Here is a 13,348-nt window from a genome sequence, read left to right as displayed (position 1 = left end):
ATAGGATAAGTTTTTAATTATAATAATATTTGAAATTTAAAATATATTAATCTTTTTTACACATTTAATTAATAAAATTTATTTTATTAAAATAAAATACTAGCTATGTTTAAAAAAAAACAAATAAATTTAAAAGTATAATAAAAATAAATCTAAAAATATTATATAAACACATAAATATTGCATTGCAATTATTTCATTAAATATATTTAATATTATTTCTATCTCATAATAATGAATTTATCATAATGAAAATTCTCTGACAGTAATTAAAGTTAATTTCAATTAGAATAGAAATCGACATAAAAAAAATAATTTAAAAAAATTATATATACTGCTTTTAAATTATAGAAACATAATTTATACAAAATTAAATAATCGTCTAAAAGAATATCCAGCGATAAAAATTCTGTAAATAATAAATGATGAACCTAAGACATTAATTCTATAAAATGTAATTATGAAATTATAGCAAAGATAGACAATTACACAGAAAATTACAATTATTTTTATTTAATAGAAATTTGTACTGGCTGATATTTATAGTTATTAATTTATCAGTGGAAATATTTCTTGTGTAATATTACTTCTTAGTGGTAGATGTAATGAATTAGCTTTTTAAACTTCTTTTTTAATTTCTAAATTTCTTATTCTGAATGATTTAGAGCTAGTAAGATCCGTTTTTAATCATTAATTTAATTTTAATTTTAAGAAGTATATGACATTTAAATTATATCTAGCAATTATAAAGAATTCTATTAATAACTTTTTTTTAGAGATAATTAAGATTAAAAACATGTATTTAGAGTGTATCATTTCTTATTTAGTTTATTCATACAGTTACTATTTGAAAGGAATGATTTTAAATAGATAAAATAAAATAATTTAAATGTCATATGACGTTATTTAAGGTTATTGTTTTATTTAAACAATATTAAATTAAGATAAAACAACAAATATAAACAAATGTTATGTTAGAATTAAAAACATTTATAAAATTACAGTATTCAATAAGTATGATATAAATTATTAGATATTTTTTATACGTAAAATAAATCTGAACATTTTTAGTTTATTTTTTAGAATGTCATTGGTACATATTTTGAAGAGTTAGTTTTAAAAAAAGGCGTTAAAATGTTGACTTCGTAAGAAATATTATTTTAAATTACAAAAAGCTAAATATTTTATGTCTACATAGTAAGTTTTCGTATTTCATTTTAGTCTCTAAAATATTAATTTATTATATTTACAAAGGATTTATCTTTCTCAATGTAGTGAGTGATTATATCCTAGTGGTATTTAACTTCTAATGATATTAAAGCATTATTCCAACAAAATATAAGCGTTTTTATAATAATTATTGGTCTATGGGAACTGAAAATAATGTTTATAGCCATAAAATTTATCTGTTTTAATACGCTAAAAAAGGTGTTATGAAAATTTTTTATTATAATGATGTAATGTTTACCATATTCAATTTCTTATCTTTTACCAGTTAAATTATAATTTATAGTAGAATTATTGACACTTTAATAGCAACTTCACTTTCTATTAAAAAAATTTTTATTTATTTCTATGTTTATTTATACGTTCAAAAATTGGTTATCTATTCTCTTTTAAATATACCTAATGAATAGTATAATTTTAATAGTCATTTGTGTACCTCAAGAAGGTGCTTTATGTCTTTTTATTGTTGGTTACATCATTCAGATATTGTACACTATACTGTTTTCTGAGAATGTTGTACATCTTCCTAATTTTAGTCGGTTTTTTATCGAAGGTTTTTTTTCTAGTTTATGTTGCATTACTACATTATTTTATTCATATAACAATAATTTTTTAATTTTATAATTTTTTCTCTTTATTTTCAATATTTCTATCTAAAGATATATTTTACTATAAAATTAATTATTTTACTGAAAAATATGCAAAGAAATGCAGAAAAACATGTATCTAAATTTTAGCCACGTTCCTCTACCTGAAATAATGAATACTGTATTAACATTTTTACTTTTGTTGTCTTTATAAATTTCTGCTCGTTTTATTATTACGACTTCGGCGAGAATCGAAACGCTCCCCCTTTTTTCACTTCCTGTCAAGGGCGTAGGCTCCTTTTTGCGTGGAGACTCGGAAATCCAGGAGAACGCCATTGCCGTATAACTTTTATCTGACTGAGCTGAATCCAGATATATTACTGGATTTTATATATAAATAACAGAAAATTCATAAGACCACAATATATTAATATCAAATAATCGATTCTAAATATCGATATTTATTATTCATATTTTTCGTATCGAAATTGCGGATAATTACAATTTAATAATTTAAAAATTGATTTATATAGTAAAAATATACATATATGCACACGTATTAACTTCACAGAAATCTAATATTAGCCAAAAAATTGAATATAATCAATCTGAAAATTAAAACAAAAATGAAACACGATGATTTTTTGAGACTGAATGTAAGATATTAAAATATAAGATATTCTAATTTTAGATGTAAAATAAATTCATATATGTTTCTCCGCACCTGAACGAAAAAATTATTTCTTTGTTTTCTAAGAATTAGCTATTCATGCACAATACATCCATGCATATAATTAAGCAGAAAATTAGGTTATAACTAAAAGGAAATGTAAACTAAAAAAATTAACATTTTTACATAAAAATTACTGAATACTATTTTATAATACTGTATGTGATAATTGCAAGATATATATGCTAATTTTTCATTATTATGAACAAATATCACACATCAGACTTGATCTAAAATGTAAATGCATAGTGGATTTCTTTTGTATATAATGAAAAAGGATCTAGAACGATAGAAATGATCTAGCAGTAAAATACAGCGGTATGTATCCGGATAAAATATTGAATCATTGGGTAAGTAAATCTGGCTTACAGAACACCAATATTATATACATAGGGTGGTTAAAATTACTAACCTAATGTTATAGAGGAGAACAAAAAATAATGTTAAAAGTGTTATGTATAAATAAATGACTATAGTGGGTTATTATTCAAGAAACACCATTTATAAGAATTGGTTTTGTATTATATTGAACACATACATGAGAAGATGATCTACATATACTGAGACAGAATGTAATGAGTAGTATATTATAATTTAAAGATCCACAAATCGTTAAAAAGATAGTGATATATAAAAATTAAATTTCTTTACTCTTTTACAATATAAGACACAATTCAATGGAAATATCCCTATGTATGGATCTAATATATTAATTAGAATAAAACATAGATAATTATTTGCCACTATTATAATTTTATTACTCATAACTTCTTTTGGACTCTTAAAAGTTTTTAATTAAAATAATTTGATATTTATCATTTAAAAAGACGAATTTTCACATTCCTATATATTTTAATTTGATATTCATTAATTAACATTAAATCTTTTCAGAGCTCTTAATTTATGTAAGTTCATAAAACAGGAGGCACACTAATTTTAAATGGTTTTCGAAATTATATTTTTAATATCATTTTAAATTAAATTTATATTTTTCAATTCATATTTTTAGATTTCAAGATTAAATATCTACTTAGATTTTTAATTGAGTATAAATCTTTATATTTCAGATTAGTTATAAATTTTTCGATTTTATAATACATTAAATTTTTTAGAGTTTGGATCAGAATTAGACTGGATATAGATTTAATTTAGATTTTGTTTTATAATTTTAAATTGGATATAGCTTTTAAACTTTAAATTAGCTGAACATTTATAGTTTCGATTATATTTCAAGTTTTAAATTTGGAGTAATCACAAATGCAGTAAAGAATGAGATGAAATTGATTTTAAAGTAATTTTTTAACTTATATGTTAAGTCAATATGAAGAAAAATGAAAAGTAAGCAATATTATTTATAAATAATAAATAGGTGCTTTGTCAAAAAACAAACATCTTTACGTCTCCTATAAAAATATCTACAATAAAATATTGCATAAAATTTATTAAAAGGAAATATTTTTATTATTTAAGAAATAATGTTTAAGTGCAGATATTGTAGATGAAAATAAAATAAAATAAAATGTTTTCATATAGGCACTTAAATAGCATTATAATGAATCAAATAGAATTTTTAATTGAATATTTAAAAAAAATACTTGGAGTACATATATTTTTTTTATTGAAAACAGATATTAATCAAATAAGAAATTAAATATTTTTATCTTTACTACAATTTTCATAAGAAAATCTAATAAAATTTTAGTTTTTTCCCAGATTAAACAGAATATGATCAAGTTTTTAGTTGTAGAAAATTTGTTGATATAATTTTCTCTTTTTAAAACTATAGTTCCAACAATAAAAAATAATTTTCAAAATATAAGTTTATTTAAAATATATTTATTTTAAGACTATTAAAGTTACATAATCTTTTTATATCCTTTTTGTAATTTTCATTGCAATTTCATATATTAAATATAAAATAATATTTTTTTAAATATCTTTTTATAGTATTTTTAATATAGACTTTAATAGCAAATGTAATTATGAATATAAATTCTTTTATTATAATTCTATTTTTATTCATATATTTAAATAAGTCTTATTTTAAATAAATCTATATAGTTGTTTTATATTAAATAAATAAAAAGAAATGAAAAATAAAATATATTTGTAAATCTAGTTATTTTATATTATACTTCAAATAATGTAACAAATAATGTTTATTTGTCTAATATATTCGTTTCTAATATAGAATATATGATTTCTATAAGATTTGTTAAATATTTAAATAAGGCATTTGATACAGTGAGTTATATACTCAACTTTACTGGTTCATTAGTTTAATAAAATTTACCAAATTTTATATCTTGTCCATAATGATACAAGTCACTAATGTAAAATTTTTACTTCCAATTTAATTTGGTATATATTGATTTATATTTTTCCAAAGTAGAACCTAATTTGTTTATTCTATTATTTTTATTTCTTTTCCTTTATTTAAATCAGGTAATTATACGATAATATTATATGCATTTCATTTCTTTTATTATAATATGTTTAAGTTTTATTAATTCAACAAATTTATATAATTTAAGAAATTATATATATTTAACATACACATATAAAATAATAGTTAGATAAAAAATTACATTTTATTATTTAAAATTTAAATGTTATTTGTTGGAAAATAATATTTTATTTTATTATGTACAGTTTCATTTGTGATTTTGAACAAAATTGCAGATATGATAAATAACGATACTTTATTATTATATAAGTTGGAAACCTTATAAGCATTAGAATATCAAATTCCTTTATTTCTAAGAGATATAAGACTCTAATTTAACCTCATAATTTATTTGCGCTTTGAACTCTTTTGAAGCAATTTTTAATTTTTTCTATGTACTAATAGTCAATATTTCAACAAATTATATACTATTGACTGACATGTATATTATTAGTATTATTATGTAATGTAATAATTGAACATTATTAAACATACAGTCATTCTTTGGTAATCATACATTTAAATTATTAATTATATAATAATAATAAACATTTTAAATATTTTTTACTACGTTATGAATATATAAACATTGTATTTATAATTTTATGATATATTATATTTCTATATTAAACAAATAATTGGAACAACAAATTCAATAATACATAAATATAAATGTAATTGATTTTTTTTGTCTACATTATTTTCAATTATTATAATTTTGCAATGCATCAATATATGACCATTTGTACTGATTAATAATCATAATTTTTCTGATTTATTTATATAAACAATAATATTTTGCTAAATATTTTATTAAAAATATAATTTTGTCCAAAATAATAATAATCTTTAAATAACTTTTTTAGTTTTACAAAAAAATGTTTATAATTAAAAATTTTATTTTTTATTTATAATATATATATATGTACGTATGTATATTAAAAATTAAGACTGTACATAATATATGCCAATATTTATTATTTGATATAAAGAAAGACAATGTAATAAAAGAGGAAAAAGATTATCGCGGACTTTCAAAGATATTATCGATCATCCTCCGGATAGTAGACATTATTAACTAAAAAATTAAAGATTGAATTAATTTTCGATGATAATTTAATTATAATTTAGATTGATTTAAAGCTTAAAGTAGTAATAATATTTGTATTTATTTTTAAAACTTTTAATAAACTTAAATTTCAATTCAATGTACGTTAAGATGAAATTAAATAATTAAACTATTTTACTACTATTTATTAATGGATTTATTTTATTTATTGAAAATTAAAATATTTGCAATAGTAATTTTGATATTTCTGACATTAAAAACTTTTTGTTTTATGCATATAACAATGACATAATTATTTATTTTAAATTTTATTTAATAAATGTAATAAATAAACATTTTCTTATTATTTAAGTACTTAAACGCTTATTGATATAGTTAAAAAAACATCATCATTGTTTAAAATTAGATAGGGTAGATTCTAATGTTTTTGTAAGGATAAAAATTTTCAGATCATTTATTTTCTAGTTTATAATGTAAAAGACTTTTTTTTAAATTAATTTTTGAAAATAATAACAAGTATAAATCAGGGTGCAACTGATGCATACAAATAGATGAAGCTTAAGAAAAAAAGTTGACTCTCACAAACTAATCAAAAAATATGCTATATGTTTATATATAGGTGAACCCATTTCCTTTTTTTATGAATAATATTAAATACAGTTTTTTTCCGTGTTACCTTTATTTTCTGTTAAAATATATTTTCATTCAGCACAGCGAGTAATGTATAAGAAAAATATTTTTACCTAATATTAGCAATTATATTAAATACTATTTATAAAACTTATTAATAACGTTTTATCGATTTTTCTATAAAATTTGTCACATGGATTATTTGAAATTTTATTTTCTTCAAATAAATTCATTTCTAAGTTAAAAAATTAGTTTTGTATTGATTAATAAAAATTTAAAGAATACAATATCAAGAGTTTTGTATATTTTATTGAAATTACGTGTTTTGTTTATATTCTTATAAGAATTTGTTAAAAAATAAAAATAATCAAGATATCTAATCAATTTTTGCTAGAATTTACTATTGATATGTAATTCAATGAAATTATGATGCATTGATTAATTTTTTTGAATTTAAGGAAGTTAACACTTTTTGTACCGATATGATTTTAGTAAATATTAATAATTAAAAGTTTGTATATCTCTTTTGAAAACTTTCACTATATAATAATAAATAGTCATTCAATAATACAATTATTCAGTAACAATAAAGTTTGTTATTAGAAGAATTGAAAATAAGTACATTTTATTAGATATTTTTAAATTTCCCTTCAAACGCATTTATATATAAAAATGATGGGTCCTTAGAGAAAATTACTGTAGGAAAAGAGAGTGAGAAAGAACTAGGCATCCTGTAAAGTATTGAAAAAATTAATATGGGTTTATGTATGGTTGTGTGCCTGTTGCGCGCGCATATGTATATGAGCGCGAGAGAGGGGGGGAGTGAGAGTGAGAGACAGAGAGCATGTAGACGAATGACAGGCAGCGCTAGCGAGAAAAGACATGGTATCAAGAGGGAGAGGTCTTTTAAATAGAAGGTGCACACTTATGTTCCTTCAGTCCGGCAGCAACAGTTCAATCGGTTCGTTCAGAATGAAGATCAATTTTTTTTTGTTTTCTGCTTCAATTCCTAATTGCCTATAGTGTTCTGTTTACTTTGCCTTTTTTCCGAAACGTCAACAAGCTTTATGCTCAAACGTTAGCTTATTTTTAAATATTTATATATATTAGAATTTTTTTATTAATTTCAAAAATCCCGCCAAAGCTGCTCTACGATATTAATGAAATTTGAGTGTACCATGAATTAGGGAATAGATTTTTAAGAGTATTAACGGGAAATTTAAAATATAGTATAATATACGAATTCTACAATATCTTGACAAAATAATGACGAAAAGTATGAAGCAGACTGTTATTAAGTAAGTATTACCTTTTAAATCAATTTTTATTCTTAAATTATATTATTTTTTATTGTTTATTAGTAAAAGTGTACTACTTATTTTAAATTCTCCAATATTCAAAAAGATTGAATAATACGGTTTTAAGCAATACAATTTTTTAATTGAAATTTATTATTTAAGTCAAAAACAATTGGTAGTAGATATTTAAATTTATTTAAAATTTTAATCGAATGGAATGACAAAGTACAAATTTTTATATACAATTGTAATAATAAAATTATATATTTCATTATATTATGTACATCAAGAACAGAAAATAGCAATGCATTTTCAATAAATTTTTATTAAATTAAAAGATATAATTGTATACTATTTCAGTGCAAATAAATACGTTAAAATTAATTTACTGAACGAAAGCTAAATTCATAACAATTATATGTAAAATTTCTTACACAAAAAAGCATATATGCAAACTTGTAAAGTAACCGTAACAAATATAACATATAGTCCTTATAATATTTGTTAAATATTGTATGTTTTCTATTTTTTAGTAATTTTTTGGTTTTTTCAAAAAATAATTAATAGCATATTTTTCTTATTTGCAACTTTTCTAATGTTTTTATAAACATATCGAGATATTTGTAAAAGCTTTATATATAATAGTTATTGTTAAATAACCATATTTTTAAATTTATATATTCTTTTTATATATATTTGATAAAGATCATTTAAATATTTAAAAGTCAAATATAATTACAATTTTAACCATTACTTTAATATTCTATAGGCTAAATGGAATATATATATATTATTAATTGTTAAGAAAATATTTATAAAATATAATATAAAATGTTTTGAATGAGATGTTATTTTTTAGAAAAATTTATAATTAAAAATGTGTTGGATTTAAAAACTTATATTCACAAAAAATAATTTTGCGAGATATTACTTTAAAAATAATTTTTAAATTATTAATTACATTCTTTTTTACTTATTTTATTTAATACAGGTATAAATTTTTTATATAAAAAGTTTGATTTTTTATTGATAAATTTTATATGGTCGAGAATGTTTATTAAAAAATTTAATAAATGATTTTTTAATTAAGAGTTGGCCAATTAATATTTTATAAGGTGTTCTCATCTTATGATTATAGAAATATTAAATAACTGTATATTTTTGGAAACTAATATCGAAAATAATATAACATTTTAGTCATCATAATTACAAATTTTTTAAAAGCATAATTTATAGTAGTTGATGAAATTAAAAAGTTTTTTGTTTATGATAATAAATATCGATCATTATATTATTTTACGAAATAATATTTTTATACAAATGAATTTTCTTCATTTTTGTGTAAAAATTGAATGATGGTAATTTAATATATGAATGTCATTACACATTTAAATATTGATTTACAATTACAATTATTTTTCAAATTGGACAAAGATGTCAAAATATAATTATAAAAATATATAATAATAATAATGTTGTAGTACAAATATTGTTTACAAATTTTCAAATAAGTAAATATAAATTCTTGTATTTAAAATTTCAATTAATTTATAAAAACGGATACATTATTTAATAATTATTATTTCTAGTATTATACAAAATTTTGATTTAACATATAATTAAAAACTAAAGTATTAACATACGATCTAATTTTGTTAGTTTTTAAATTTATTATTATAATAGATTATTACGTTTTATAAAATCAAATTCTTTTTATTTTTAAATTAAATAATATAAATAATCATTGTATTTAGTTTAATATATACAAGTATATATTAAATATATACTTGTATATATTAAGTATTAAGTCCAAAAAGTATAATTTAAATGAATTTTATTGTATCTTTTATTTATCTTTGTATTTTTAATACAATTTTATCTATTTTCTTTTTGTGCATTGAAAACATAATATACAGTTTATTAAAAATTTAATATATGTAAGTATTAAATTTAAATTATTTGTTTTTCTGTATTTATATAAATATTATGATTTTATTTATATAAATATTTATATAAATGAGAGTATATTTGAAAGTAAGAATCGTTAATTATTTTAAATTTAATTTTCTTTGCTTTAGATTTTTATAATTGTATAATCTATAATTATCATTACAGAATAAAAAGTTAAAATTAGAGTATATTATGACTATTATAAATCCATAAAATATACCATGGGCTAAATGTTATTATACTTTGTAAAAAAGCTCACTAACAGTAGGAGTTGACAGTTATATATTAATATACAATAATTATAAATGTAAATATAAGAATTATAAATTTACATTATTAATATATGTATTATCGATTAATGTAATTTTAAGATGCTGGACAATTTTTATTTATTTTTAGTGAATAATATTAATAATTATTCGATAAAATATATTAATTATACGAATTTTTATTTAATTAATTATATGATTCTAAATATATAATGACTTTCTAAAATTATGGTATATTCATTGTTATTTAACAAATTACACAGACATCGTAATTTTCGTATTTAAAATTTATTAACCTACTATAATTGTGGTTTTTATATCGTTGGATTCATATAATTATTATTTAATTCTGGAATTTACTAGTAGATACATAAATCTTGTGGATGAATCATAATTTGTTTTATTGATATACTCAAATATTTTGTAAGAATGGTTTTAAATAATTTTCAATACTTTTTGTATAATTTTAAGATCATATATATAATTGAAAATACTAGATTATTTGGATATGCTAGATGCAAGTTTATAATGATTATTATCTACAATTCTATAATTTAAATTCAATTTCTGATTCTAGCAATTTAAATGGTGCTGGTATTTATGTGAATTTATAAGTTAATATTATGTATTATGCTCGTTTTGATGCATACAAAATTATTGATCTATTATTGCTACGATTAATTGTTTTATCCTAAAGTAACGATTTCATAACTTAACATTTTCATATAAAATAGAAACTCATTCAATTATCGTTTAATTAGAAAAATGATATAATTAAATTAAACAATTCGTTTTATTTTTGAACATTTCTATTAATATTTTGATATTGACTTTTAATAAAATACCATCTGCAGAAACAGTACAGTTTTTATTAAAAAAATTAAGTTATTTTGGTGTATAGACGCATATGTATGCGCTTTCGTGTCCGATGAATATATAATTTTTTAAAAACAATTTATTATTTTAATATTAATTTTAATATTTGCTTATTTTATATAAAAGAAATTTAGTTCCAATATATAGTGAATATATTTTATTTAAATTTATTAATAAAAATAACTTTTTTATATAAAATTGTATAATTGAAATCGTTATGTGTAAAGATACTAAGTTAATTTATATAAGTAAAATAATTATGTCTAAGTATTTTTCTATTCATCTATTCAAATTATTTATAATACTTTATTAGAAAACTCATTAACACTATCAATTCTACTGATTTATATATTTTTTAAGTAGTTGACTTATTATTTCAAAATATTTTCTTTTACGAAATAATTATTTATATTTTTAATAAAAAATTGCAGTTTTTATTATCTAAGATATATTTTTAACAATTAATATATTCTATTACATCAATGAAAATATCTTTATATATTTTTGTATTATTTAGGTAATGTCCTAATTTCATTCTACATATATGTAAAATTTATTTAAATATTAAGTAAAATTTAATCATAAAATATATATTGAAAAAAATAAATTATAGTTCTGTTTAATAAGTAATTACATAAATAATTTCAGTTTAGATATATTTTTAATTTATTCTATAACGAATATTAGTAGTAAATTATTAAAATCAAATTGTAGAATAATTTATGCAATTTAATTCATGCACTGAGTCACATACATATTTTGTTCAAGCATTTTTGTTTCAAAACTAACCGAGCAAACTCAAAAATAATACGCATTAATTACTTAATCATTTTATTATTTCCCGTATAATTAGATATGCATTTTTATTATAGATAATTTTATAACACTGTTCTATTTATTCAAATGTAGACGACTCCTCGTGCTATTAAATGTCTTATATTCGTTACATTAACGAATTGCACCTTTATTTTTACTTTTGTAATAAACTCAAATAATTTTAATTTTGATGCATTGCATGTAATACATTTTTATTTTTTAAATTTATTATCTTCTATTTTACGACATAAATATTAAAAAAAATAAAAATATTATGTATTCTTCAAAAATGTTATAATTAAAAATTATTGAAGCAAACAATTTAAATTATGATGGATGAAAACTATATAAATATTTTTATTAACACGAAGAATTTTAAATGGTTATTAAAGAATATGATTTATTTTATAAATTTCAAAAATATAGTGAACTGCAAAATTGATTTATTGTAGCTTATATATAAAGTACAATTTTAAATTTATCACAAATAGAAAATGTTGTAAGATTTGTTTTCAACGTTACATCATTTCAATTATTGTACAATTATTTAAAATAGTTAGTTTGATCATATACACGATTTATAAGCCATTCACAACTTTATTAATTTTACAGTAAAATAATTGTATTTATACTAAATAAATTCTTCTAAAATGATTAAAAATACATCACTTACTTTTATGTTTTATTTTAAATTAATTACGAATGCATAAGCTATCGGTACTATACATATTGAATACATTAAAATCAGATAACTATTTTATACTTAAATCTAAAATATTTATTAATTGACTTACTATTAAAAAAATTAAAGTTTTTTAATCATCACTAAATTACGTTAGTACATTTAATTGGCCGGTGATTTTTTCTTTTGCCTAATAAAATAAACCTCAAGAATTGACCACTAATAGAATAAACTATATATTTTTTACCATAATGAACATTTGAATTACCATACGTTCTAAAATTTAAATATTATTCTTATTTTTTCATTTTAAATTTTCATTTTCGTACGAATATTCAAATATAAATTTTAATACTATAAATTTTTTTATATTAATACTATTATTGACTATTATACGATAATGCGATATATTAAAATACAGTATATATGTATATATTTAATATAAAATAATAAAATTAATATAATTATATACATATAATAATTGGATATTAATATATATTTTCTAAATGTATAATATAGCTATATATTTACATCTGATATTTATAAAAAAATCTGTATTAATTTTTATGTGTATTTTTTAAACAAATTTGAATTTATGTTTGAATTAGTAGTTTCAATTTAAATTTTAATCGAGGTCTGATGAAATTATTTTAATAGAAATTATATTCTGTAGAATACAGTTTAGAACAATGAATCTAGTAATATGATTTCATAACTTGTATGCTAGTACAAATGGTACATGAAAAATGTGTTAATATATTTAATATT

General features: G+C 18.9%; 1 protein-coding gene across 1 annotated transcript in view; it reads left to right on the top strand.

The window, feature by feature from the left end:
* Positions 1-7,742: 7,742 nt before the first annotated feature.
* The window catches only part of Nep2 (M13 family metallopeptidase neprilysin 2), a 28,920-nt gene continuing 23,314 nt past the window's right edge, over positions 7,743-13,348 (top strand). The window contains exon 1 of the mRNA XM_011496587.1: positions 7,743-7,987. Within this exon, the coding sequence (XP_011494889.1) occupies positions 7,956-7,987 (32 nt within the window). The 5' untranslated portion in view covers positions 7,743-7,955. The remainder of the gene's footprint in view (positions 7,988-13,348) is intronic.

Source organism: Ceratosolen solmsi, unplaced genomic scaffold (assembly GCF_000503995.2).
Source record: "Ceratosolen solmsi marchali unplaced genomic scaffold, CerSol_1.0 scaffold29, whole genome shotgun sequence".
NCBI classification, from domain to species: domain Eukaryota; kingdom Metazoa; phylum Arthropoda; class Insecta; order Hymenoptera; family Agaonidae; genus Ceratosolen; species Ceratosolen solmsi.
This window is presented reverse-complemented; position numbering and strand designations above follow the sequence as displayed.